This window comes from Arvicola amphibius, chromosome 2, assembly GCF_903992535.2.
Source record: "Arvicola amphibius chromosome 2, mArvAmp1.2, whole genome shotgun sequence".
Classification (NCBI taxonomy): domain Eukaryota; kingdom Metazoa; phylum Chordata; class Mammalia; order Rodentia; family Cricetidae; genus Arvicola; species Arvicola amphibius.
In genome coordinates, this window is record NC_052048.2 from 3,692,762 (window position 1) to 3,720,297 (window position 27,536).

Below are 27,536 nucleotides of genomic sequence, written 5' to 3' on the forward strand. Positions count from 1 at the left end.
TGTTAACTGAGAACCATAAACATTCTTTCAAAGTAGTTTAACCTACTAAATGTGTCTATATACGGCTGTCTTTCTTAGAAAGTAATATTCCTTCTCTTTCCTTCCTGAGCTGGCACTGCATACACTCCAGCAAGTCATGGATAACTGCAGCTGAAAGAAATGGGCACGAGGGATGGTGCAGTGGACGCCTTCTGTGTGTGGTGTGAGTAACAAATTCCTGGAGCCTCTGTGCCTGAACCACCTTTGACAGAGGCTGAACAAATGGGAAGGGTGACAGGTGACCAAGGCAGAAGCCTCGTGGTACACAAGCTGTTCAGAGACTCACCAGGAAGGACAAGACTTAGAACAAAGTTTTCCATTCAGAAACCACAGCAAACCTTACATTTAAAAGGGCTAATACAGGACTTCCAAACGTTTATTGGGAGAGTTCAGGGTGGCCCGCGTATCCAGGAACCGCAGAGCCCAGCAGCACTGTGAGGTTCACTCTTCCAGCCTCACTTACTCTCTGCAGCCTCGTTCACGACCACGGGCTATCCACTCCTGTCTCGGCCGCTGCACTTGTCCATACAGTAGAGGGGAACAGGCTGGCTGAGCTGGGTTTGTGTTCGTTCATCCACTCACTTCTGAGCCCATGCCAGTGACTGCACAGAGAGCCACTCAGCTCTTCCTCAGACTCAGGTCGCTGTTAGTCACGAAGGCAGACAAGGATGTACTCTCTGATGCATCATCCTTCCGAAGGTTCAGAAAGGACTCTCGGGTTATCTGAAGGATCTCTCGCAAGCCTTTGTTTTCTTGCTGTAAGGAGACAAGCAGAACTGAAGACGGCTTATACCCCGTGCACACAGACCCAATGTTCGGGCAACCCGTAAGATCCGTACACGGCACCTCCAGAAGCCAGACGAGTGAAGGTACAGCAGGAAAGGCAGGCTCTGTGATCACACACATGTACTACATGCTACAGATCTGAATCTAAAAAGATCGCAAAGCTGGGTGCAGTAACGCCCACCTTTAACCTCGGCAGTCGGGAGACAGAGGCAGGAGGATCTCTGTGAGTTTGAGGTCATCCTGGTGTAGAGAGCAAAGTTTTAGACTAGCCAGGGCAACACAATGAGACCATCTCAAAATTAAAAACCAGATTTCAAATGCTGTTAAAGGCACAGGGTCAGTATTCAACCTCCCTAGAGCTGCAAGTCTTTTTGTTTTGTTTTGTTTTGTTTGAGACCGGGTTTTTCTGTGTAACAGTTCCGGCTGTCCTGGAATGATGTAGGTGTGTCTTCTATCTATCTGATGATTTCATTGGTTAATTAATAAAGAAACTGCTTGGCCTGATAGGTCAGAACATAGGTGGGTGGAGTAGACAGAACAGGATGCTGGGAGTGAGTGAGGCAGATGCCTCAGGAAGATGCCCTGCCTCTCCTCTCTGAGACAGAGGCGATGGAGCCAGCAGCCAGGTCAGAAATGCTGAGTCTTTCCCGGTAAGACACCACTTGTGGTTTTACACAGATTATTAGAAATGGGTTAAGCAAGATGTGAGAATTAAATAATAAGAGGCTGAAACTAATGGGCCAGGCAGTGTTTAAAAGAATAGTTTGTGTGTTGTTGTTTCGGGGCATAAGCTAGCCAGACGGCCGGGAGTTGGGTGGCAGGAACACAGCCTGCCGCTCCTCACTACAGAACACTACACTGGAACTTGCTTTGTAGACCAGGCTGGCCCAGAACTCACTGATACCTACATGCCTCTGCCTCCCAAGTGCTGGCATTATAGGTGTGTGCCACCGCTGCTTGGCAAGCTACAAGTCTTAATGTGTGCAGATGGAGCTGGTAAAGAGGCAGAAATGAGCTTGTTCTGCAAACAGACTGGAGATGAGTTAACACCCATGTAACTCAGACTAGTTATAAATTCATATGAATAATACCTTGAGGTAGTTATTGTGTGTTTCCCTCCCAGCCGAGGTGATCTTGTTTCAGAAAGAAATGTAAATTATCTGGCACTGTAAGAATCTGTCACCTTATAACCTGCTCTCCACAGCTGCTTTTGGCCTCAGCAGTCTGGCCTGGCCTGCCCATCATCTTCTGAGCACATGTGAACTGCTGAGAAAGCCTGCCCTGAGGTGCAGACGGAGCACGCGTGTGCTCAGGGACAGACACAGGCCTTATGCCATCTGTAAGGGATTTCCTGGTCATGACTTTAAGCAGAACATTTTAAATTTTACTTTTTGGGTGTGTGTTCTGCGTGTGTGTACATGTGGAGATGCCAGAGTCTTCCTCTGTGACACTCCACTTTGTTCTGAGACAGGATGTCTTGTTGAGCCTGGAGCTTACGGTCTGGCTAGCCATGGCCTGAACATGGGTGCTGGGGATCCAGAGTCAGGGCCTCATGCGCCACAGGAACCGTTTACCCACTGGGCCAGCTCCCCAGCACACCCATTTTTTTTTTTTTTTTTTTGAGTCAGGATCTCATGTAGTCCAGGCTAGCCTAGAACTCACTGGGGGCTGAGAGTGACTTTAAATTCCTAATCCTCCTGCTTCTACCTCCTGAGTGCTAGAATTAAAGGGGTACCACACCTGGCTTTATTTGTACATTATAAAACATTTTTCTATAACATGATCTTTAGCATAAAAGAACTAAGTTTTAAAAATTATGAAATCAAGGAAATTCACACACACACACACACACACACACACACACACACGAAAACATAGACTCAAAACTCAACTTTCTCTTTTCTTTCAAGACAGAATTTCTCCTAGACAGCCCTGTCTGTCTAGGAACTTACTCTGTAGACCAGGTCAGCCTGGAATTCGGAGATCCACCAGCCTCTGCCTCCCGAGGGCTGGGATTAAAGGCGTGCGCCACCACGCCTGTTTTAAAGATCAGCGTTCTCACTCCTGATGTGTTCATATGTCACTGATGACCCCAGATTTCTGCAATATACCCGACGGCCTATTTCACAGTATCACCAGCACCCGGATTCAGAAACATTACCACCAACTCAAAGAGTGGTGTGTTAAGACTGGGACTGTTCTCTGGTTGAGTGTTTGCAGGGATACTTTCCACCCATAGCTGAAGCTTAAAACTCACTTCGAGTTGGAAAATTCGCTCCTGTTCCTTGCAACCCTGCTGTTCGTCAATTTCAATGGCTTTTCTCATCACTGCTGCCATCTCGGCGATCTGGTCAACATGTGCTTCCAACTCCTGGAAGAAAGGGGGACACGGAAGTCAGAGGAAGACGTCACTGCACTGCCACCTAACGCTATGACATCCTCATGTTGCCTGTGACACACAGCATACGGAGCTGGGCGGATATCAGGTGTTAAGAACAGAATTAAAGGGGCAGGAGGATCTCTTTGAGACCAGCCTGGTCTACAGAGTGAGTTCCAGGACAGCTGGACTACATTGAGAAACTGAAGAAAAAAAAAAGGCAAAGAATAGAGTAATTAAGGCCAAGGCTATACATCACAGTATAATTCAACCCTACAGCAAACCAGTTCATTCATTTCACATGTATCACAACGCCCAAGGAGAGTCTCTTTCACAGCTGCACGTCCTATGGTTAACGTGATGGGAAAGAAAGTCTCTGTGATTCAGTCTCCTCTGCAGTATTAATGCCTATGAGCTGATCCCCAGTCTCTGTGATTCAGTCTCCTCTGCAGTATTAATGACTCTAAGTTGATCCCCAGTCTGTGTGATTCAGTCTCCTTTGCTATCCCCAGCCAACCAAGAGAGCCATTCTAGACGATAATCCTCCTCAAGAACAGAAAGGGTATTGTTTACACCCGTCTATTATTTATTTAGTGTTTGCTGAACAAGAATTATTGAGCAAAATTAACAAACTGCTACAGAGTATTAAAACAGTTAAGTGCTTTTTTGCCTGATAAAAAAGAACTAATTTCCACATGATATAGATACTCATATTCGTCAGTTTTACAAATTCTCTGTCATTCCTGTTTTCTGCACCTCTGTGACGTATCAGGCACTACGCCAGGCAGCAGAAGCACAACTTGTCATAAGATACCATCCCTGACCTTACAACTTTGTTCAGTGAAGGGGACAATGGAGTTTAAAAATTGATAGAAGCCTAAGAATAATTTTCTCAATAAACCAGGCAAACACTCCATCACCGAGCTACACCCCAGGCTCCAGTTACTAATCCTAAAGAAAAAGATGTAGGCCCTTCTGTGTTTGGTTCTGGGGACTGACACCAGGGCTCCACTCCCAACCTCGTCTTAATGCTGACACATGGCTAAGTACCCTCCACATCACAGAGATGCCACCAGTTCAGGGAGGTGGACTGGACAGCTCTGGACTAGCCTGTGGTACAAAGCTGTCCCCAGGGCAAACGCTAGCCATTCTCTGCAGCCCCACAGTCACCGAGGCCCTCTGTGACCGAGGCCACACACGGATAACTGACTACAGTGCCAATCTGAACGCAGCAGCTTTCTCAACTTACAATCTGCTCAGTACATGGCACCTGCATAGGTGTAAACATAGGAAGCCAATATATTATTGCCTTTAAAATGGAAGAAAAAAAAGGGTTGCTGAGTTTTCAGCAAATTGTTCTAACAAGATCATCAGGAAAAAAACACAATGATGCTTAGCATGTGTTGTAGGCCCCGTGAACAACTCACTTACTAGATGTAAGAACCATACTTCTTTTAAGAGACACAAAGCAAGAAATTTAGCTCTAAACCCAATGTCAGCACATCACCCTGCAACTGTCTCAATACCTTTCCACTTCCAAGTCTGTCTTATTATCAATAATAACTAGTCATTGTTATTAATAATATATTAACAAGTGCTGGAGAGATGGCTCAGTGGTTAAGAGCACTGCCTGCTCTTCCAAACGTCCTGAGTTCAATTCCCAGTTCCCACATAGTGGCTCATAACCATCTGTAAGAGATTTGGTGCCCTCTTCTGACCTGCAGGCAGAACACTGTATACATGATATAAAAATATATTAACAATAGATAAATAATATTTATTATTTCTACTCTGCAGCAACAGCCCAGATCATCAGAAAGCATCACTATGTACAGCTATAAATTCAAAACGTATTTTGAATTTCTATTTGTGAACTCAAACCAAAGAAATACAACTAATTAAAAACTAAAAATTTTACATTTGATGGACCAGCCTTTTATAATGTAAGGCTAAAGTTAATATCAAGAAAATGTATTTTTCTTTTTTAGATAGGGTCTCACTGCACAGCTCTGGCTAGCCTGGGACTTGCTACGTAGACCGATCGGGCTTCAGAAGCAGAGATCTGTATTTAATGTCAGAAATGCACTGTCTTATGAGAGCAAAGACCACAGTGGCGTCTAGTGGGAGCAGACAAAGATGGCTGGTAAGCACCTAAGTCTCTGTCACCTAACAGACAGTGGCTTACATCCTCGCGTGACACACAGAGCGTTAAGGACAGTTTTAGACTTAGCAGCACGACCATGAAAAGCACACTGTTCTTCGATTGATTTTGTTTATTTGCTGGTCTAATCTACAAGGGCAATTCAAACTAAAACAGCTTTTTAAACGGACCCCACTTCCGCCCATCCCCGAAGTTGACTGTTTGATTTAGTGTACATTCTGATTTGCTTCCCAGTGCCGCCTCTCCAGTCCACGCTGAGGTGCTTCGAGGATGTGCCGAGATCCTGCGCAGTGGTCACGGTGTACCATGTCAATCTGCAGCACAGAGTCGTTACAATGTTAATACGGACTTCATCCGTAATTTAGAAACTGGATGAGTGTTAGTTCATGCGTGTTAGCCAACTGTTGGAATGTTTGTTTTTTTAAAAATTTCCAAAAAGGCATCTGTTTAAAAAACAATGTAGAACTAACTATTTGGATGAAACGGAGTTATGTTTTCTAGTGGTTTTTAAATATGGACTCACAAAGCCCTAGGCGAGTACAGAAACCTGTGTCCCTCGAGCAGGACACATGCCCCAAGTGCAGCCATACTCAACTGTGCTCCCCTAGTGTGCCACAGAATTATTCTGTGTTTAGGCACAGTAGATCACAGTAGAAACAGTCTAGACCACGGCACTCTTGTGCCTGCATCTCGTCTCTCTGCCTATGCACTCCCCGACTCCTGTAGAGCTAATTCAAGGCTAGAGTAAAGCGCTCGCCTTCTCCAGGACTGCTCCTCCCACTGCTGTAATGACTCAGTTCCCCATGCCCACCCATCACACTCCAGCTCAACACTAATGTGACATAGCCCTTTATTCCTCCTGCTCTTGCCCATAGCAACTAAGCCAATGCAGGGTGGTAATAAATGTTTGATTTACTGAGCCAAAGTGCCTCCTTTTTGGGAAAAATCAAAACCACAAACATTAATATGTATTAGTTAGAATTAATAGCAAATAACTGAACAGTCAATTTTTGGAAGGCAGGGATCAGCACTGAGATGAACTCGACCTACACAACACATTGATGGAAGGGCCATGGCTATTTAACTTGTTGACTAACAGGATAGCATCGATGAACAGAACACCCAGTGGGTTTGTATATGGAGGGTGGGGTGTTGAACCCAGGGCCTCCGCTATGCTAAGCACATGTTCTACCATGGAGCCAGGCCTCTAGCTCTTAACGGGCTACAGAAAACACTCGCTCTGCCACAGTTGCTACAACATGGAACTGACAAGATCTTACTCCATACTTATTTATTTTATTTATTTATTTTTTTGGTGGTGGTATTCATTCTTCTTTCAAACCTCAAAATTTTGTTTGTCAAATTGTAAAACAAGAGTGCCTTTTGGAATTTCAAGACTGCATTTCAATTATTCTTAATACATATATATATATTAAAAAAAAACCTTAGTTACAGATTTACTTTATTTTTGGAGAGGGAGGGTAGAATTAAACAGAATCTCACGTAGCCAGGCTGGCCTAGAACCTCAACCTTCCTGCCTCTGTCTTACAAGGACTGGGATTAAAGAGCTGCGCTACCATCCCTGACTTAGAGATACACTGAATACTCCACCACAAATACTAACATCAACTACAGACTTTATTTTCAAGAGACCAGTTAAACACCCAAGGACTTCCATTTTGTTAGGACATGAAAATTATAAATAGCTAATAGTCAGCCCAATTTTAGTTCTTTATTCTACTAACTGACACTAGAGGTGGCTAATATGTGTAACTGTCACTCAGAGAATACTAGTAGGTACTTAATTCCGATGGAATAATTTAAAAATACTAGAGACATCAACACAGAAGTATTTTAAAGAATCGAAAATGTGTTAATCATTGAGGAATATATATATATATATATAACGATTACTATCTCTTCAACACTGGTCGTAAGGAGGTTACATCATCCAATCCAATGTCTTCACTTCCCACTGGCAGTTAACATTCAGTTTAATGTAAGCAGCAGCGACTATTCTGCCTATCTTGACAGCAGCTGCTCCCCAGTGACCCCAGGTAAAACGACTGCAAATACTCTAACCACTCCAGCGCCGCTTTCCCATGGATTTCATGAGAACGAGTGGCCTCCATTCAGACTGGACTCTTCAGGAAAACAATCTACACTCAGCAGCTCAGACTTTAAAAGCATTTCAGTTTCTGTTTGTATAACAGGTACCATTACACAAATTTACTGGAAAAAAAATAATACTTAAAAACAGAGACTCAGCTGGGTGGTGGTGGCGCACACCTTTAATGCCAGCACTCATGAGGCAGAGGCAGGCGGGTCTCTGTGTTCGAGGCCAGCTTGGTGTACAGAGCAAGTTCCAGGAGCCTGTTCTGGGACAGGCTCCAAAAAAGATTCACAGAGAAACCCTGTGTCTGGGTAGGTGGGGGGGGGGGGGGGGGGGGGGAGGGGAAAGCAGAGAATCTTACAAAAATAATTTTAAACTGAATGTACCTTTATTTTTAAAAAAGTTTATTTCTGAACACACACACACACTCACGCACACACCGTTTTAAAGTTACTAAGGACACCAACAGAGAGGCAGAGGCTTTTAATGTCAGCCTGGTCTACATAGTGAGCTCCTAGACAGCCAGCGCTAGGTAGTAAGACCCTGCTACTCGGGAGTCATGGGGGTTAGAAGAATAAGCCAAGGAGAACAGAATACATAACAAGAAGTGGGGATGGGGAGATGATGACAACAAAAAAGTCAATTAGAAAAGTGAGATATTTCTGGGTACAGCGGCACATGCCCTTTAGTCCTAGCACTCAGGAAGTAGAGGCAGGAGGGTCTCTGAATTTGAGGCCAGCCTAATCTACAGAGCGAGTTCCAGAGAAACCAGGGTTATGCAAAGAAACCCTGTCGTGGGAAAAAAAAAAGAAAAAAAGAAAAAAGGAGGTATTATACATATATCCTATCACAAGAATTTTAGTAGATTATTTTCATTCTTTAAAAAATCTGAACATAGGTTAATAATGTCCCCCAGTTTTCATTTCAAGTCAAATTCATAGAGGGATTACCTTTGAATGTTGCTCTTTTAACTTCATTATTATACCTGGGTCATCTTTCTTGCTCGCCATGAGTAATCTGAACATCTGCTCTCGATACTTGCTCATTATCAGTTCCAAGGCAGACTGGTGCTCTTCCAAGGATGTTCGCAGTTCTAGCGAGAACAACGTGCTTTATTCAGATGAGTTAAGATTATGTCAAACACTGACAGACAGGAATCTTAAAAAGAAACATGCAACAAAGAAGCCCCTCATATTTTATTGAAGTAAGTTTTATGCTATATGTGTGTGCGCATGTTTGTCCCCATGTCGTGCACATGCACAGAGGTCACAGGACAACTTGCAAATAGACTTTCACCTTCTACCAGGGGTTGCCAGGGATGGACACCAGGTTTGGTGTCATCCTTGATCCACTGAGACAGCTCTCATTAGCTTTTTAAAGTGTTCATTTTTAAAACTCATTTCTTAAAAACTCATTTCAGACTGTAAGGCTGGACTGGGGAAAGCTCCACACAAGTGCAGCACTGGATGAACCTGAGCACGTATGCGTAACCGGAAGGAACAGGAACCCTAACCCAGGGGCATGGAGCAAAGGCTCCCTTAAGCTAATCTGCAGTGGAACAAATGGCGCATGGAGGAGAGCTGTGGATGAGGACAGATGTGGAAGAGACCAGGAACTGACTGAATGTCCCTGTACAAGGAAATAAAAATAGAAACAAATCTAATTATTTATTTGATGGTTTTTGGGTCAGAGCTTCTCTGTGTAATAGTGCTGGCTGTCTTGGAACTAGCTCTTGTAGACCAGGCTGTAGATCCACCTGATGATATTTATTCTGGCAAGTTCAGACTAATGCTTGTGTTGAAGTGTAGTGACATTTCATTTGTATTTTAATAAATAAATCTTGCTTGAAGATCAGAGAGTAAAACAGCTGCACTGGTCAGTCTTTTTTTTTTAATATTTATTTATTTGTTTGTTTGTTTGTTTGTTTATTATGTATACAATGTTCTGTCTGTGTGTGTGCCTGCACGCCAGAAGAGGGCACCAGACCTCATTATAGATGGTTGTGAGCCACCATGTGGTTGCTGGGAATTGAACTCAGGACCTTTGGAAGAGCAATCAGTGCTCTTAACCGCTGAGCCATCTCTCCAGCCCCCCACTGGTCAGTATTACAGACCAGGCAGTGGTCTTCAATCCTTTAATTCCAGTAGCCACACTAGTTGCCATAGAAACCTGGCTGTGCCACCTTTAATCCCAGTGGTGCACACCTTTAATCCAGCACTAGAGGGGAATATAAAACAAGACAGCTCTCAGGCTCAGTCTCATTCTGAGATTCTTGGAGGCAGGATCACCATTTTGGACTGAGGTAAAGGTAAAAGCCAGTGGCTCGCTGTTTTGCTTTTCTGACCTTCAGGATGAACCCAATCTCTCTCTCTGAGTTTTATTAACCGTGGTTCGCTGAAGGATGGGGGAAAAGTCGAGTGAAAGTCTCCAGTTAAGACAGTATGGCACAGACTATGAGCAGCCAGGCTGGGTCGTAGAGGAGGGAGTGGGGCTCCTTTCCAGGCTAAAAACAAAACCCAGATGCTGAGGAGAAGCAGCTAAGACAATGCTAAACAGGACAGACTTCACGGAAAGGACTGGTTAAAGCAGCAGTGACTCCTGTCTACACATACAGATCAGAAAGTAAGTAAATATTAAAAAGTAATGTCAGTTGACTATTTCCCCATTTAAAAAGGTTTCTATTTTATTTCATGTGTATGGGTCAGTACCTGCACATATGTCTGTGCACCACATATGTGTCTGGTGACCCCAAAGAGGGCGTTGCATCCTCGAGATGGAATGACAGGCAGCTCTGAGCTGCCGGGAACTGAACCTGTGATGTAGGAGTGTTTCTATCTATCTGTTGTTTCATTGGTTAATTAATAAACTGCTCGGCCTGATAGGTCAGAACATAGGTAGGTGGAGTAGACAGAACAGAATGCTGGGAAGAAGGGAAGTTAGTCGGATGCCATACCTCTCCTCTCTGAGACAGACGCCATAGAGCCAGCTGCCAGGTCATACATGCTGAACTTTCTCGGTAAGCCACCACTTTGTGGTGCTACACACATTACTAAATATAGGTTAAAGCAAGACGTGAGAATTAGCTAATAAGAGGCTGAAACTAATGGACCAGGCAGTGTTGAAATGAATACAGTTTGTGTGTTGTTATTTCCAGGGCTAAGCTAGCTATGCAGGAGCTGGGCGGGATGAAAAGCAGACCTGCCCGCAGCTCCTTCTACAAACCTGGGTGCTCAAGTGCTCTTAACCACTGAGTCACCTCCAGCCCCTGTGATTTGTGACTGCACCAGTCAGTCCCCAGCCAGCGTCACAGAGCAGACCAAACACCTTGCCTTTGTTCTCCTGCTGCAGTTCTCGGATCTGCTTGTTTTCTTGCTGGATTCCCATAACCAGTGTGGACCTTGGCCGATGCCTTGCAACTTCATTAAGTTCTTGGATTTCTTCCTGATACTAATGAAAAAAATTAAAGAACAACAAAAGGGAAGTTGGTATTTGCAAATGCTTACCTGCTAATTGAATATAAATGAGCAGAACCTCCAAGAGTTAAACAGAGGTATCACATGACTCAGCATCCTTCCAAAGGAAGAAAACATCCACAGTGCTATTACTCATAACAGGAAAAGAAGAGGAGTTCAAGTATCTACCCACTGAAGAGAGAAGAAACAGGACACACTGTGTCCCCTTGCAGTACTACCGGGCAATGAATTAAAAAAAAAAAAGGCTGACACATAATACAACCCAGATGAATTTTAATACACGGTAAGAGCCAATCACGGAAGCCATACAGCCCACGTCCAACCTGCCCAGTGAGTCTACAGCAGGCAAACCCACTGGGAAAGACACTGACTGAAGGGATGGGTGTACAGTTTCCTTAGCATGAGCAGGGCCCCAGGCCCCATCCTGAGATAAAGTCTGTTATGTAGTAGGTAGTAGCTCTAGCTGTCCTCTAACTGACTTTGTAGACCAGGCTGGTCTTGAACTCACAGAGATCCACCTACTTTTGTCTCCCAAGTGCTGGGATTAAAGGCATGCTCCACAACACCTGGTTGGATTTTGAATTTTTTTAAAAATAGGAATCCAAATGTAAGATTATTCACTTTTCTTGAGGCATTCTTACTGGACAGCTATCAGTGACTTCATCGTAACATTCCTGGTTCTCAATTTCAGGAGTCAGACACATCCCTGCCAGGTCTGTGCTTCCTCACCCCAGCAGCCTGGACAGTCAAGGAGCGGGTGCTTCAGGGACACAGCTGCAAGACAGACCTGGTAATTCTGAAGAGCCTTACATCAGGGCTGCTTTGTCTGCTGAGACAGGGCTTCTCTGTGTAGCCCAGGCTGGCCTCGAACTCAGAGACCTATGTCTGCCTCCCTAGTGCTGGGACTAAAGGTGCATGTCACCACTGCCCAGCTAGGGCCGCTTTCTGAAAAGCTGGAAATCTTTATGGGAGGATGGCTTAGTTTACACAGTGCTGGACGCAGTCATTTACTGCAAGACGTCTTCCCATGCTAGTAAAGGAAGCAAACCGACTTCACTCCTGCCTAAGGGCAGATTTAAAACATGCCAGCAAAAACGAACCTGAAATAACTACATAGGATGAAAATTAGATATTTCCTTACATCATTTAAAAAAATTTTTAGTTGTTAAATAATACCCAAGTACTTCTAGAAAGAAAAGTATAAACATCTAGGCATTATATAATACAACAAACTACCTAATATTAGTAAAATGTGTTATATCTGGTCCTTCAGATATATTTAGATTTAACAATTTCACTTATTTTTAACTCAAATGTGCATTTCTGTCAGAAGAGGGATGAAATTTATAGATTTTAAAATAAACCTATGTACCTGTCACAGAACATAATATACCGTAGTCCAAAGTGAAACACACACACACACACACACACACACACACACACACGAGTGAGGCTTCGTGTAAACTTTAGTTAGAAATGATCTGATTAAGCAGTAGGTTACTGTGGTGGTTTGAACGAGAATGGCTCCCACTGGCTCACAGCCTGATCACTGACACTATTTGAAAGGGTTAGGAGGTGTGGCTTTATGAGACCCTCTCTTCCTGCTGCCTGCTGTGGTCAAGGTGTCTTCACAGCAGCAGAACACTGATAAGACAATTATGACTGGTGTATCACCCAAATATCAATGACGTCAGTCAGGAAAAGTCAAACCTGCTTCATGGCTTCCACTCGCTTGCTGAGGGCCGTGGTCTGCTCGATGAGGGACTCCGCCGCATCATCATGATCGCGCAACCTTTCCACGAGGGTTTTCGCGTCAGCAAGTGCCTTCTCAATTGTGCAGCTCATTGCTAGAGGGATACCAGGGAGTCAATTAAAATCAGGACTTAGGTCAGCAAGCGCCTTATCTCAGTTTCACATCACCACAGACATCCTACTTAAGCTTCCCTGGCTAAGGCTGTTCATTATAGAGAGGAAGAGCGGTTAGGAATACCAGGCACTGCCTGCTGGGGAACATGCAAATCTGACAGTAAGAACGCTCCCTAGCCACCCCCCTCACACACACACACACACACACACACACACACACACACACACACACACACACACACACACACACGACTCAGCCTCCTCCTGGATAAGCTACTGAGCTCATATAAAGTGACATCGTCTCAGTTTTCCTTATGGGAAGAAAGTTCCCACAGCGAATACCATCAGCCACTACAGACGACTTTCGGTATGTTCTAACGAAGCACTAAAGGGGATGCTGATATGCTGGACACGGATGGAACAGAAGCAGGAGGTTCGGCTGCATCCTGAAGGCGTCACCAAGGGCGACACTTGGCAGCAGTGACACAACAGCTGGCCATCTGCTGCAGGGTGCACAGTCCAGAGGGACCAGGCCTCTCCTCTGCAAGGTGGGGGTGAACAGGAGTTCCAGCAATTTACTGAATATGGATCCTGGCAGCAGCCACAGCTGCTAAGAGGCATAACCTAAAATCCTCACAGTGGAGACTGATCGACAGGCTGTGCTAATCTCCAAACCAAAACAGAAATCTGGAAAAACAGGGCGTCTCTTCCTATAATGGATTCTAGAAGAAGAGAAACGGAAGAAATGCTGGATAGAGAACTCAGCAAAGCTGGGCGGATCTCTGTGAGTCTGAGGCCAGCCTGGTCTACATGGTGAGTTACAAAACAGCTAGACGACCCTGTCTCAAATAAGCAATAAATAAGGAAACAAACAAAGGCTCTAGGAGGATAATTTGTAAAAAGCTCAGTTTGGGACTGAAGAGAATAGTTAATAGTGTTTGCTACTCTCGCAGGACTGTAGTTTAGTTCCCAGCACCCATACCGGAGGCTCACAACCATCTTTAACTCCAGCTCCAGGGATTCAACACTTTCGCTGGCCCCTGCAGACACTCCAATGCATGTGTGCATACCCACGCAGACAGACACCCACACACATACATAAAAATTAAGATCAAACAGGTCAATGGACCTAAGAAAATGCAAAGTTGAATGATGTTAGAATTATAGCACAGGACATGAACAAAAACCCTGAAAAGGACTAAATGGAAATCTCGGAAAAGAAGAATTCAATAAAATGGTTAAGTTTATAGCATAACACAAAATGTTTGTATTAGAGTCTAAGATCTGAGATCAATTATCTAACTCCTAACCTTGAGAAAGTACGAAAAGGGCAGAACAAACCCCAAGTAAATAGAAGGTAAAGAAAATAAACACAGTAAAACCATAGGCTGGAATGGGGGTAGTAGGGATGACCAGATACCGGAGAGACTGAATAACCAACTCAAAAACAAATAAAGAGCCAGTGGTGGAGGCCCATCCCAGTCCCTAAGAGTCTGCAGTGGGTGTATCAAGAGGAGTCCAGTCTGGGTTACACAGTCTGTCTTAATTCCATCTCCCCTAAAGAACAAGAGAAATCACTCCAAACGCAAGTGAACAGAATAATATATCTCATACACATGAATTAGATATATGGATTAAACATATTTGTGGTGGTTTGAAAGAAAATGGCCCCCAAAGGGAGTGGCACTATTAGGAGGTGTGGTCTTGTTGGAGGAAGTGTGTTATTGTGGGGGTAGGATTTGAGCTTCTCTCAGTGTGACAGTCAGTCAACTTCCTGTTACCTCTGAGTCAAGATGTAGGACTCCAGGTCCAGCACCACGTCTGCCTGCATGTGCCACGCTCCCCTTCAAGATGATAATAGACTGAACCTCTGAAACTGTAAGCTGCAACTTCAATCAAATGTTTTCCTTTTATAGGAGCTGCTGGGGTCATGGTGTCTCTTCACAGATTTAAAACCCTAACTAAGACAAGATTAATTCCTCAAAACCCACAAATGACAAAGTCAGATAAGAAGAAATGGTAACTAGTAACAGACCTATGACTATTATAGTCACTGTAGTTACATAACCAAATTCCTACAGCTATTTTCTAACAAGTTTAAATAGTAAAGAAACTGGAGTTTAAAAATATCCTGCAAAAAAGGCTCCTCATCCAGAGAGCATCAGCGACAAGTCCGAAAATACACGGAGGGCTGGAGACACGGCTCAGATTCTACAGCACTGCTGCTCCTGCTCCTGCGGAAGGAGCACCCATGGTGGCACGACCATTCCTAACTCCAGTTCCAGGGGATCCGACACCCTCTTACCAACTCGTACCTGATACATAGATACATGCAGGCAAATGGTCCATACGCATACAATAAACCTAAAAATTGATTAAAAAAACAAAACATCAAAAGTAATAAAAGCAATGCCTTGTTCAAGGATCAGGCAGGTCAATATAGGCCCTATCTCACAAAACAAATAGTATTATCCAATCTCTTTAAGGAAACTGGAACACTTATATGTGGAGCATGGTGGCACATATCTTTAATCTCGGCACTCCAGAAGCAGAGGCAGATAGATCTCAATGAGCTTCAGGTCAGCCTGCTCTACAAAGAGAGACCCTACCTCAAACAAACAAACAATAAAAGGAAAGAAAAGAAAAACAAACATTTTTAGATTCCAAAAGCAATTTGGCATTTAAAAGATCTTAACATTACTGATACCAAAACCATACAAAAGGAATGAGAAAAACAAGAAATCACAGAATAATATTTCTCATGAATATAGTACAAAGACTAAATACTTTCCCCACTAAAATTATAACAAGGTAAGGATGTTCGAAATACCAATCTTGTTGAGTTTACCAGAGCAATAAGTGTAGGTGAAATTTTCTGTCCTGCCTGGTCCCCCAGCTGTTCAGTTCCAAATAAATACACAGAGGCTTATATTAATTGTAAACTGTTTGTCCTATTAGCTCAGGCTTATTATTAACTAGCTCTTACAACTTAAATTAACCCATAATTCTTGTTTATGTTTGGCCAATTGGCTTGGTGCCTTACTCAGTGAGGCACTTTCATCTTGCATCTTCTGCATCTGACTGGTGACTGCATCTCTGCCTTTCCTCTTCCCAGAATTCTCCTGTTCTGATGGCCCTGCCTATACTTCCTGCCTGGCTACGTACGTCAAACAGCGTTTTATTAAAGCAATACGAGTGACAAATCTTTACAGTGTACAAGATCATTGTCCCACAGCAAATAAGGGTAAGGGGAACTATCAACTGGGATACATACAAGAAAACTGTTCTGATTTGTAATCCATGCTGCTATAATGAAAAATCCTAAAGAATAAAAACAATTTCTCTCAATGTTTTTAAAAGGAGACAGGAGTCAAGTGAGATACACAGAGAGAACACAAATGGGTGGGTAGGGAAGTGGGGAAGATCTGGGAGGAGTTGGAGGATGAAAATAATAAAAATATATTCTATGAGATTTTCAAAGACACAAAACATAAAATTCCTATAATCTATGATTTTAGCATGTTCGTAGGATACAAGAACCGTTATTCCATAAGCTAGCAATGACAATTTGAAAACAATTAAATACGCAAAAATTAGGTAATGTATATTAAATGGATTAATTCCTCAAAACCCACAATGACAAAAACCTCATAAGAAACGAGTGTCTAAGAATGTTTCTAGAAACATTTAAAATAGTTACATTTATGATTGCATATACATTATAACAGATATAATGATAAGTGAAATTCTTGGGCACAATCAAAGTATATACAGGATCTATACGCTGGCAACTACAAAATGCTAACAGAAAACAAAGTAGGGTCTAATTATGCAGAGAAAATACTGTGCTCAAGGATTTAATGACTCAGTATAATGGAGACAAAAACATTTTCAGCTATCAGTCAACGCAGCTGGAAACTGACAAGCTGATTCTATAATTTCTATAGAAAGCAAGGAAACTAGAATCACCAAAACCATCGTGCAGAGATACAAGTGTACGATTTAAGACTCACTTTACATACAGCATAGCAACGATGGCTGTGATACAGGGAGACAGAACAGAGACGCAGAAACAGGCCCACAGGAGGGCGACCAATCCATTTTTGAAAATGCGCAAAGGGAGCTGGGTGTGGTGCGGACACTTCTGTAACTCAATCACTACAAAGGTTGAGGCAGAGCAATCACTGAAAGCTTGGGGCTAGCATGAATTACTACCGTGAGTTCAAGGCCAGCATACACAGAGTCAAAGACAGAAGAGCAAAGTGTAAAGACAAGTCGGAGAAACCAGGTGCTAGGAAGATGGCTCAGTGGTTACAGTGTGGGCCACTAAGCTTTGAGGATGACAGGCCAGACACTCTGTCAGGCCACTCCCAAGTGTCACTAACTCGAGCTTCAATCTGAAGCTCTCTTCCAATTGTCAAGAGCACCCGCACATGTGTGCACACACATACATGAAAATCCACTTTTTTAAAAAAAAAAAAAAAAGAGAAACATTAGCATTTTTCAACAAATGGCACTGGAAGAACCAGACACCTATGCGCCGGAGAATAATCTCAATACAATTCTTACTTGGTTTATAGAATGCTTTTCTCAGAACGGAGCACAAATTTTAATGTAACATGAAAAACAGTAATATTATAAGGGGAAAAAGAAGCAAAGAAAATCTCTGTAATGTGGAGATAGTCAGTACCAACAGCATGAAACAAACATAAACCCGTGAAAACCGCTGGTGAACCAGGCTTCATCCAGATGGGTAATTGACTATCAGAAGCTAAGACAGTCTGAAGAAGACAAGCTAGGCCTCGAGGAAGCATTTTCAAGTTATACATCTGATGGAGCACTCAACCAGAAAAGAAAAAAAAGCTGTCAAGTAGCAAGAATAAGTCTAATTTTAAAAATGGCCAAAAGACTTTAATACTTACCCTAAAAGATAAAGAGATTGTGGGGAAAAAAGCACATGGAAAGATGTTTACTATCACTAAAGAAATTTAAATAAAATGGTGATGGCCTCCACCACAATCCTACCCAAACTGCTAGGTAATACTTAAACCTTGGAGTAGGCTCCCTCCTCCCACCATATGGGCTCAGGGATCAAAGTCAGGTTGTCAGTTTGTGACAGGCCCACTAATTTTAATTAATTCAAAATGGTAGATCTCTGGACTTAAAAATGCCACCTTATTTTGCCATTTAAACAACAGGACAAGTGCCACTGAGAAAATGGACTCGAGGATTCCAAACACAGCAGCTGAGTTAGAGTCTGGTGGGGCCAGGACTGGATCTCCAAGCCACACTGGCCCTGAGGGCCCCACTTGCTTCTTCCTATGTTAGAACTGTCTCAGTATCCTGAGGTGGAAAGAATAAATCCCCTGACTCCACAAAGGGAACTTCTAAAAGATTTATTATTTTTTTTATTTCAAGTCAACCAAGGGAGATGTACATGAAGAACAATTTAAAAAAAATTGAAATTTTTATATAACTACAAAAATCTAGCAATTGTTTTAATTAATATTAAGCAATGAATATGTTGGGATTTTAAAAAAGAACTACTTAAAAAATGTTCTCTAGGCTGCACAAAGACTAACAAAGTGAACTGCATCTTGACATCTCAGAAGTCTAAACCTATCTGCACAGAAAGAATTGTAAACAGATAACTCAGCGCCTAATTTTATTAACATTTTAGAAAACAGTGGCACAGTCTCTGAAAGTCTGTGTACTCATTTCCTATTTGCAAAACCTCAAAAAAAGCTTAAAATATTTTATAATATGAATTTGCCCTGCCACCCTTTTTAAAAGACGCTTCCTCTCCCTGTTTGGCCACTAAGTAATGTGGGAGATACTGTTCTCCACATTCTGCTATAAATTTTAAAAAACAGACTCCAATTTAAAGGAATCTTTTCAAATGTATCTGCCTATTTTTTCAGTGCTTGTCTTAACTAGTCATAATATATCGAAATTATTTTATAAAGGTAGGCTCAGACTTCAGGGGCAGACTTTTAAGAAGTTTTCTTTATTTTTGCTTCCCATTTTCACCCACTCTGCCACTAAGACATTTGCAGTCAGATTCTGACAGATGGTTGAGAACATTCTGCTGCTGATTAAAGAGAAACCACCACCTACCCACAACAGCAATTGCCAGCTGTTTACTTTTAGCTTTTAGTTAAGAAAAACCTAAAGAAATTCTTTTTACCCCATGAATATGAATGTACTTGAAGGTCTATGAAGAACATCCGAGGGGCTGGAGAGACGGCTGAGAGGTTAAGAGCATTGCCTGCTCTTCCAAAGGTCCTGAGTTCAATTCCCAGCAACTACATGGTGGCTCACAATCATCTGTAATGAGGTCTGGTGCCCTCTTCTGCAGGCACACACACAGACAGAATATTGTATACATAAAAAAAAGTACATCCAATACTCCTAAAGCTGAAAGGACACAGTTTGAGAGAAAGAGCACCTATAAATTAAAACCAACCTAGGTTGTGTGTGTTCAAATTAACAATCCAAAGAACTAACCTAACCTAAACCAGTTATTTCTAACATATGGCCAAAAATAAAACATATGAATGCATATATGCTGAGCACTATCAAAAACATCTGTGTCATATAAAATTTGACTTGTCAGATATAAAGATACTAGCATAATACAAAATCATTTGATGCATGAGGTGTGTGTGCATGCACACGCATATGCTATTATATACAACCTCCATCAACTAATAGCAAAAGTACAATTACATACATGTTAGGAATACAGGCCTGCTCATATTCAAAACAGGTTATGGGCATTTACTCGAAAATAAAAAAGGCCCTTCGAGTTCTAATGCTCTGATTTTTAAGGGACCAAGAATTTTTGTAGCAGATTCTTTAGAATGACTGCATTATAAATATGTATGTATATATATCTATGTGTGTGTGCGCATAAATAATGCTTGCTATGTGCCAACACTGAGCTAGCTTTTGTTTTAAAGATGAGTAAGACATGATTCCAGACTCAAGTTCAAGCTGGCAGGAGTGACAAATAATTGAACAAATAATATATCCTAATAATACTGCAGAATTTTAAGAGCTCTATGAGCTCACTGTAGTATCAGTGTTACCCAAGGGAGTTTTGGGTTTTGATAGACGGTGAGACAGCATGAAAAGCAAGCATCCCAACAGGACCAAACCGGGCGAACAACGGCAGAGGTCTGCGGAAACACCCAATAGCCTGGCATGCGTGCCTGGTAAAGAATTAGGGGCAGCAACAAGGTGACACTAAGAAGTAAAATACGATTTGAGACGGTGCGGTAAAAGGCCCCGATGAATCAATATGCTTAAATTAGAACTTGAGAAAGTTACAGGGGACATAATGCATTTAACAGAGACACCCGTTTGGGGTGGAAGAAAGGGAACTGTAATGATCGCAGGGAAAGAAGAAATAACCTGGCGCTGTGTGAGTGAGATATAGAACCTTAGATAATTCTGAGGTCCGTGGTCTGGAAAGGAGCACGGAACTGCCGATCGCGGTCGGCATAAAAAAGCGGGCAGAAAGAAGAGTCCCCGCTCTTTCGGAGCAGACACCTCTTGTCAATCAGTAGTTGACCAGGGAAGTAGCAGTATAAAAACAGCAGTCTCTCAAAGAAAACCTCAGAACGGGAGAAAGAAGGAAGGTCTGCGGATCACACATACACATGAGCCTCCTGTCCGCACACATCACTCCGAGAGCGGAGATCCACACTGCTGTTGAAAAATGGAGGAACGCACGCACTTGGAGTTTACGAACATCTTTCTGGAGAAAACCATTTCTTCAACTCGGAACAGAATTCGGAAGGGCACTGCAGGATTAAAATCATCAATCAGGACGGCGGCCAAGTCCAAGTCGCCAACACGGTGCAGCGTGCGGAGGTAAATTCAACAGTGACAAGTCCCTCCCGCCACCGCCCACGGAGCTCCCGGGCGGCCCGGGCAGGAAGAAAACAAACCCGGAAGGGGTGCCCTGCGGCGAGTGAGGGCTCGGGGTTTTCACGGATCTTCCGTACCTCGGTTCCCGGACAGGAGCTCGGCGGGAGCACGGAGAGAGGGAGCCCGGCTCGGGGGCTCGCCCACGTCTTATTCCACTCACTCGGCTCCAGTCTCTCTCAGCCGTCGGCGACGGGGACCCGCAAGATCCCGGCGTCCAGGGGCGGCCTCCGCACCCTCGCAGCGCCTGCTCAGCGACCAGAAGCACGGCGCTGCCCAGACGGTGGCCGCTCGCACCGGCAGCCCGAGCGCCTCGGACCCATCCCCGGTAGGTCCGGAACCTCCGCTACCGGCAGCCGCGGAGCGACAAGCCTCGCGAGACTTCTGCGGATGCCCGCGAGAGTACGCCCACCCCCTGGACGAGGGGCTCGCCGCTGATTGGCAGAAAAGGCGGGGGCGGGCCCGGTCCCGCCCTCTTAGCCCCGCCCACCTCGCCCGCTCTCACGCTTTTGCTCTGCCGCTCGCGAACTCTCGCGTGGTTTCCGAGGCCGGTGGAAGGCGGAGAAGGGGAGGCGGCGAGGTTGGGCTTCGCCTCTGTAGAGCCGAGGCCAGTTTGGGCCGGTTTAGGCCGGGCCGCGGCGGCCAGTGCTTGCTTTGGGGGATTCTCTCAGGTCGCCCTGGCCGTTCTTCCCAACGGTTGATTGGGGACAATCGTTGAAGGCATTTTTTTTCCTCCCCGTTCTTTTCACTAACTCCGCCCTCTTCCGGTTCGGTGCTCTCCTCGTAGGGGAAGGGAAGATGGCGGGGCTGTGCGAGGGCGCCGTGCGCACGCGCGGGCCTGAGTGCGCTCTCGTGCGCGCACGCGCAGGCGCGCGCTCCTGCGTTTAGGAAGCCGGTGTGTTGGGAGATGAGCGGGGCTTTCCTCCGCCGGTGGTACCCGACTCTACGGCTGTGCACCGACTCCCCACCCACCCTCCTCAGCCTTCTCCCTCGGCCTCCGTTCGTTCGCTGCAGGACCAGGCACGAAAGTAAGCGCACCTCGCTGCCGCGGGCTCCCCCGTCCGCTTGCCTTGCACACCGCCCCCCCACCCGCAGCCAGGTGTGTGCAGGTTGCCGAGAGGCACTTGTGCGTGGAAGGGCGCGCGGGGCGGTCCAGAGCGGCAGAGGGAATAGCGGGACCGTTAAGATGGTTCGTTCCCTTGTACACTCTTGTTTCTCTTTCCCATGTGCTATTTTAGAGTGTGGATTTTTTTTTTTTGTCTGTTCTGTGTAAGATTTTTATGAGCGAACCAGGGGACTGCACCACGTATTCTGTGTGTTTCTTATAAAGTTTTAGAAGTGGTTCGTCCTCAGCATCTGCTTGTTTTGGGAGACATGGTGAATTCCTACGGTGTATTGCAAGTTGCCTGGGGAAGATGAGGGTTTGGACTGCGTGGAAAGACCCAATGTCTTGTGGTTTTGCTGTCAGTCTTCTCCTGTGGACTTACTTTCCCTCTGCCCCTAGCACGGACCAGCATAATGCCTTCGAAGAATTGATCTGTGATATGTAGGGAATATGAGTCAAATACAAAAAGTATGTACAGACGTTTTCTTCTATTTTAAGTGCTTTGTAAGAGAAAAGAGAATTAGGGACTCATTTTGTCAGGTAAATTGACAGCATTGTACGATGTAGCTCAGCCCTTGAACTGGCTCCACAACCCTGCCCTTTGTTGAATAAAACTCGAGGAACTTAGTCAGGCGCCCCGCCAAATCTTGAGGAAAACACACCCCTAAGTGATAATGTTATGTACCAACATTTGACTAGTATGTTTATCCTTTTACAGATTAAGACAAAATGAAGATTTTTTCTGAATCTCATAAAACAGTGTTTGTTGTGGATCACTGCCCGTACATGGCAGAATCGTGCAGGCAGCATGTAGAGTTTGATATGCTGGTGAAGAATAGGACCCAAGGGATCATCCCTTTGGCTCCCATCTCGAAATCCTTGTGGACTTGCTCAGTAGAATCTTCCATGGAATATTGTAGAATAATGTATGACATATTTCCTTTCAAAAAGCTGGTGAGTGTTATGAACAAACTTGTGATTTGGGATGTATTTGTGTAAATAGTTATGTGAATTTGCTGTAGATTTCTAACTATTGTTTAAAATGTATGCAGAACTGCTCCTTATGATTAATATTGTTTGGGCATTTAATTATGGGCAGCAGTAATGATGGCTAATGGATGCTGAGCACTTTCAAGTTCTAGGTGGGTTCCACGGTGCTTTCTGTTTACACTTACACGTTAGTTATACTCACTGGCCTAACGGTCCTGTGAGGTGAGTCGTGTGCATGCTGGGCCATGAGTGAAGTGTGTAACACATACGTGTGCTACATGGATGGAGCAGGCACTAAACTTTGGAGAACAACTGGTATCTCAAGTGGAAGGAATGTTGAGAGGTTATTGTTTTGTATCTCTGGGTGTCCTAAAACTCTCTGCAGACCAGGCTGGCCTCAGACTCAGCTCTACCTCCTGCTCTCAAGTGCTGAGATTAAAGACGTGTGCCACCTTCCCAGTTCCAGAAAGCAAAAAGTTTTGTTGTGTTGTTGTTTTTATTGTTTTAATCAGTGAGAAGAGACATTGACATTTGACAGAAATTCCAAATATTAAAGCTACTTTTAGGTTTCAGTATTTTAAATATTTCAAGATAAGCTGTCAAGTAATGCAAGTAGATGCCAAGTGTTTCGTATTATTTGCAGCAGCCTGAGCTGGGACCCAACAGGTCACATCCTCATCTTACCTCACAGGGCTTTGTCTTGTGGTGCTGGGATCCCTGCTCACAGTGCGTGCTCGGCAGGCACTGTACCACTGCGCTGCACTTCATCCCTTACAGTGTTTTTCAATTCGCCTTTTACTGAGGGGAAGAAAAGCATGTAGTTCATTTGGCCGTCGGTGCCTTGGATGGCTTTTGGTGCTCTCCCGAAATGTTTCTTTAGGCTTATCTCCAACTCTCTGCTTGTTCTGGATTTTGCCTTTTTGAGTGTGCATTTAAATTTAAAGGCCTTTGCATCTGCTGTTTGCATACTTGGGATTATCTGTCCCTGGCTTGTTCTGGGACTGGTTGAGTAGTCAATTTGAAGGCCTCTCAGTTGCTGTCTCTCTAGAGAATCCTGTCTTTTACCACCTGACTTTGAGTAGTGAACCGAGTTGTTTCTCATAGCATTTATTGTTCTCTGAAATTTTCCTGTTCATTTATTTGCTTGTGTTCTTTCTGCACTGCTTTACCACATTCCCGCCCCAGACATTCCCCACGTCGTGACAGAATTCCCACATACTAGGTGCCTGGATGGCAGCTACATATCCTAGGCGTTCACATTTACAGAACGATGAATCAGAGAGTGCGGTATTTTACAGTTGGTGGCGATCGTGTGGCGCTAGAGTTGAGAACTAATTGTTTCTTTATATCCGTTAGGTGAATTTCATTGTGAGTGACTCAGGAGCTCATGTTTTAAATTCTTGGACTCAAGAAGACCAAAACTTACAGGAGGTATGCTTAGATTTTGAAAATTGTCTAAATGTGTAAAACTTCCTAAGAATGATTAATTTTTTAAAAAAAATTCCTGAATCTCTGCAGAGTTTTAAAATCCCAAGTTATATGAAAAGAAACAGCTCTTTCCATTCCAGTCACACCCACCCCAAGCAAATCTCAGCTCTAGCTTCTGGTTTTTATTTACATGTTAAATATAATTTCTACATAACATGTCTTATTTATTTAGTTGTTAATTTAAACGTTATTCTGATTGTTAGTGATGATTTACTAAGATCCTCTCCCCATGCCTTTCCCTTGTTCTTTCTAATTGTTTTATCAGAATTTTTGTTTAGAATTCTGCTTTTGTATTATCCATAAAAGCATTGTTTACTGCTTTGCCAAATATTGTTTATTTGTGGAATATTGTTTATTTATATTGATTAATATGTTTGCCAAGTATTTCTTATTTATTATTGACTCTTTATTTGTAGAATCTGTAACTTCCCTTTTCTTCCTGTATTCCTGTCATTGTTCACATCTCTCAAGATTCTCGGCCTTTCTCTGACCACCAGTGCATCAGATAGTTGAGCAGTTTGCTGCAGCCCAGTTTGCACTGACTGCGTGACTCCATGTGCTTCTGCTTTTCGCATTGCATTGTTTCCTCTCTGATCGCTTGTCTGGCAGAGTGTGGTCTCCACAGTTCGTGTAATGTGGCTCTTTTTATCGTTGTGTTCAATATAGAAGAAATGCTTTCTCAGAATTGTGAGGGTCTCACTCACTCTGTTCAGGTTTCCGTTGATGCTGCTGAAGAAGCCAGTGCCATTTTACGTAAATTCCGAAGGCTTTAGGAATCTTTTCTTTCCTCATTTATATCCTGAGAGTATTCAGTGAGCCTAGTGGGTCTTTTCTCATTTGTTACATTGGCCCTTACACTCCTAGTTCAGAGAAAATTCCGCATTGTATGTTTGATACTGTTCTTGGGTCTGTGTTCTGTGTCTTTCTAGAATATCTATTGATGGGATGTTGGACTTTCTGGGTTAAAGTCATTTTTCTTATTGAGCACTTGTGTTATTTGACTACTTGAGCCTTCTCTTATTTTTAAATTATATTTGACTATATTTTAATTTCTAAGAGCTTGTCCTTGTACTTTATTTATGTCCTTTTTGTCAGTCTTCTTTTATGGTTGCATGTGTATTTTAGAACTGGAGGTCATTATGGTTTATTTGAAGGTCAGTTTTGATCCTTATGTTCTCAGAGTTTTTTCCATGATGAGACTGTACTTAATGCCTGTTGACCTTTGGCTGCACAGTCTTGTTTATCAGCAAGGTCTGACCAGGGAGTCAGTGTGGGTAGGTATTCTTCACTGGGCTTCCCTGTGGTATAAGCCAGTTTTTCTTCAGGAACCTTAAAATGTCACAGTCAACAGATCGTCTCTTTGGGACCCTGCAAGTTCCCCAGAGAAGGTCCTCTACTATTTTACCTGTGTGCTGTGAACTTCATCGTCAGGGTCTGCCACTCACAGGTGGGCTGTGAGATTCTGTTTAATCTTGCTACTTTAAATCTAGTACTCTTTGTTATCTAAGAATAGTTCTAGTTTTATGTGGTGATTTAAAATTTAAATTATAGTTCTTTTGTAGCCTTTGCCATGTTTAGATGCTTAGGAAGCCACAGGCAGCTAGAGTTCCTGTGTGAGACGGGACATACAGGGGACAGTGCAGCTTTCCATAAAGCTCTGCTGTGCTCTGTGGTGTGGTGGTCTGGGAAAGGTAATTGGTCAGTGGGTTAGGGTCTGAGTCAGTTGCTATGTACTGACGTCAGGCTATTTGTTCATTTTTCAGCACCTCCCTCAACCTTGGTTGTATGCTGCATGGTGCCTCCTGTTGGTGGAGTTTTCCTTTCTCACAGCAGCTCTCCAATAAACACACTGAGGCTTATATTAACTATCTATGCTTGGCCAATAGCTCATGCTTATCACTCATTAGCTCTTACCTTTTAAATTAACCCATGTTCCTTATTTACACTCTGCCATATGGTACCTTTATTAGCATGACATATTCATCTCTGTTCCCATTGTATCTGGATGGCGACTATAGACTCTGTCCTTCTCCTTCCCAGAATTCTCAGTTTGGTTCTCCCGCCTAGCCTTATTCTGCTCAGCTATTGGTCATTCATCTTGTTTATTAAGCCAACCACAGTGACAAATCTACAGTGTACAAAGGGTTATTCCACTGTACCCTCCTATTTTGAAATGTTTCTCAGATTCTGTGGGGTGTGTCATCCTCTTGTCTTTTTTCTCCTGTAGGTACCTAGATGTCAGCTTGTTCAGTCCTATTATGTTCATTGCCATTTTTTCATTGTTATAATTCTTGGTGACTTTTCTCAGACTGCTCTTAACTTGTCTATATTGTCTCCTTTTTTATCTGTGGATGTTGTGCTTTTTTTTTTTATTGTGGTAGGAGTGTTCTTGGGGATTACACCTATGCATGCTAGACAAGCACTGTACCATAAACTGGATCCCCTTTGTAAACTTTTGAGACTTCGTTAGCTTGTTTAGATGCCTGCCCCATCAGGACTGATAGATTTATGTTTTTAAAAGTTACTTTATTGTGGTCTTAGTGGAGGGAGCACAGATAAACTCAGGCTAAATTTACTAAGTTTAGCATTTATTATTTAAGAACATGGAATATCGGGCAGCTCTTGTTTACTACTATTGCTTAGTTTGGATAGAAGGTGTCAGTCTACTAAATTCTTCACTGGTGACATAGGAATATTTGAATTAATTAATTTAATTTTTTTTCTGTTAATGGATGTCCTTCAATGGAAATAATCCCTTCCAAGGTGAATTTTTATCACAGTGTTTGGGCTTAAATATTTGTGATCAGTCATTTAAACTGTAAGCTTGTCTGACTTGTCATTTTGAGGTACTGAAGAAATAGCATTTTTATTGGTGTAGCTTTATACTTTTACCTCTCTAGAATATTCTTAATATTCTGTCTTTCAGGAAGTACCATGAAAAAAAAACTCATGGAGCCTTTCTAGCCGTATGTGAATAAAAATGAGCACACATTGTGTGGATCCTCCTTTTCTACACCCCGGGGCATATCTAATAGTAGATGACCGTAAAAGAAGTTGCTGGGCATGATGGCACAGTCCTGTAATCCCAACATTCAGGAAGAATAGGCAGGGAGGATCAGGAGTTTAAGATCAATCTAGACTCCATAGTGAGGTTGAGGATATCCTGGGCTACGGCAGATGTGGTCTCAAAGAACCAAACCCAGTAT

General features: G+C 43.3%; 2 protein-coding genes across 8 annotated transcripts in view; one reads left to right on the plus strand and one right to left on the minus strand.

Moving 5' to 3' along the window:
- Positions 1–397: 397 nt before the first annotated feature.
- Fgfr1op2 (FGFR1 oncogene partner 2) lies at positions 398–21,140 on the minus strand. 3 transcript variants are annotated; one of them, XM_038320877.2, is made up of 8 exons: positions 20,828–21,140; positions 20,557–20,623; positions 12,660–12,796; positions 10,806–10,923; positions 8,427–8,569; positions 5,579–5,677; positions 3,083–3,196; positions 398–795 (listed from the first exon to the last, which is right to left on the minus strand). In XM_038320877.2, the coding sequence occupies exons 3-8, from the start codon at positions 12,792–12,794 to the stop codon at positions 658–660; spliced, it is 747 nt and encodes a 248-aa protein (XP_038176805.1). In that variant the 5' UTR covers positions 12,795–12,796; positions 20,557–20,623; positions 20,828–21,140; the 3' UTR covers positions 398–657. The 3 variants fall into 3 exon arrangements, with proteins under 3 accessions (XP_038176805.1, XP_038176804.1, XP_038176806.1); XM_038320876.2 differs by lacking the exon at positions 20,557–20,623 and having other exon boundaries at positions 20,828–21,139; XM_038320878.2 differs by lacking the exons at positions 5,579–5,677; positions 20,557–20,623 and having other exon boundaries at positions 20,828–21,134.
- A 134-nt stretch (positions 21,141–21,274) lies between these two features.
- Ints13 (integrator complex subunit 13) overlaps positions 21,275–27,536 on the plus strand; it is a 34,704-nt gene continuing 28,442 nt past the window's right edge. For 4 of the 5 annotated variants that reach the window (XM_038320870.2, XM_038320872.2, XM_038320871.2 and 1 more), the window contains exons 1-3: positions 21,275–21,775; positions 22,571–22,806; positions 24,199–24,273. In XM_038320870.2, coding sequence (XP_038176798.1) covers positions 22,582–22,806; positions 24,199–24,273 — 300 coding nt within the window. In that variant the 5' untranslated portion in view covers positions 21,275–21,775; positions 22,571–22,581. The remainder of the gene's footprint in view (positions 21,776–22,570; positions 22,807–24,198; positions 24,274–27,536) is intronic. The other variant, XM_038320875.2, reaches the window with a different exon arrangement.

Bases quoted from the DNA above. Each gene is read 5' to 3' on its own strand.
- Fgfr1op2 (XM_038320877.2), bottom strand. From the start codon at position 12,794: ATGAGCTGCACAATTGAGAAGGCACTTGCTGACGCGAAAACCCTCGTG. The intron at 10,924-12,659 runs GTTTGACTTTTC...TTTTTTCATTAG, and splicing joins GAGTGGAAGCCATGAAGCAG to TATCAGGAAGAAATCCAAGA. The intron at 8,570-10,805 runs GCAAGGTGTTTG...TGTTCTCGCTAG, and splicing joins ACTGCAGCAGGAGAACAAAG to AACTGCGAACATCCTTGGAA.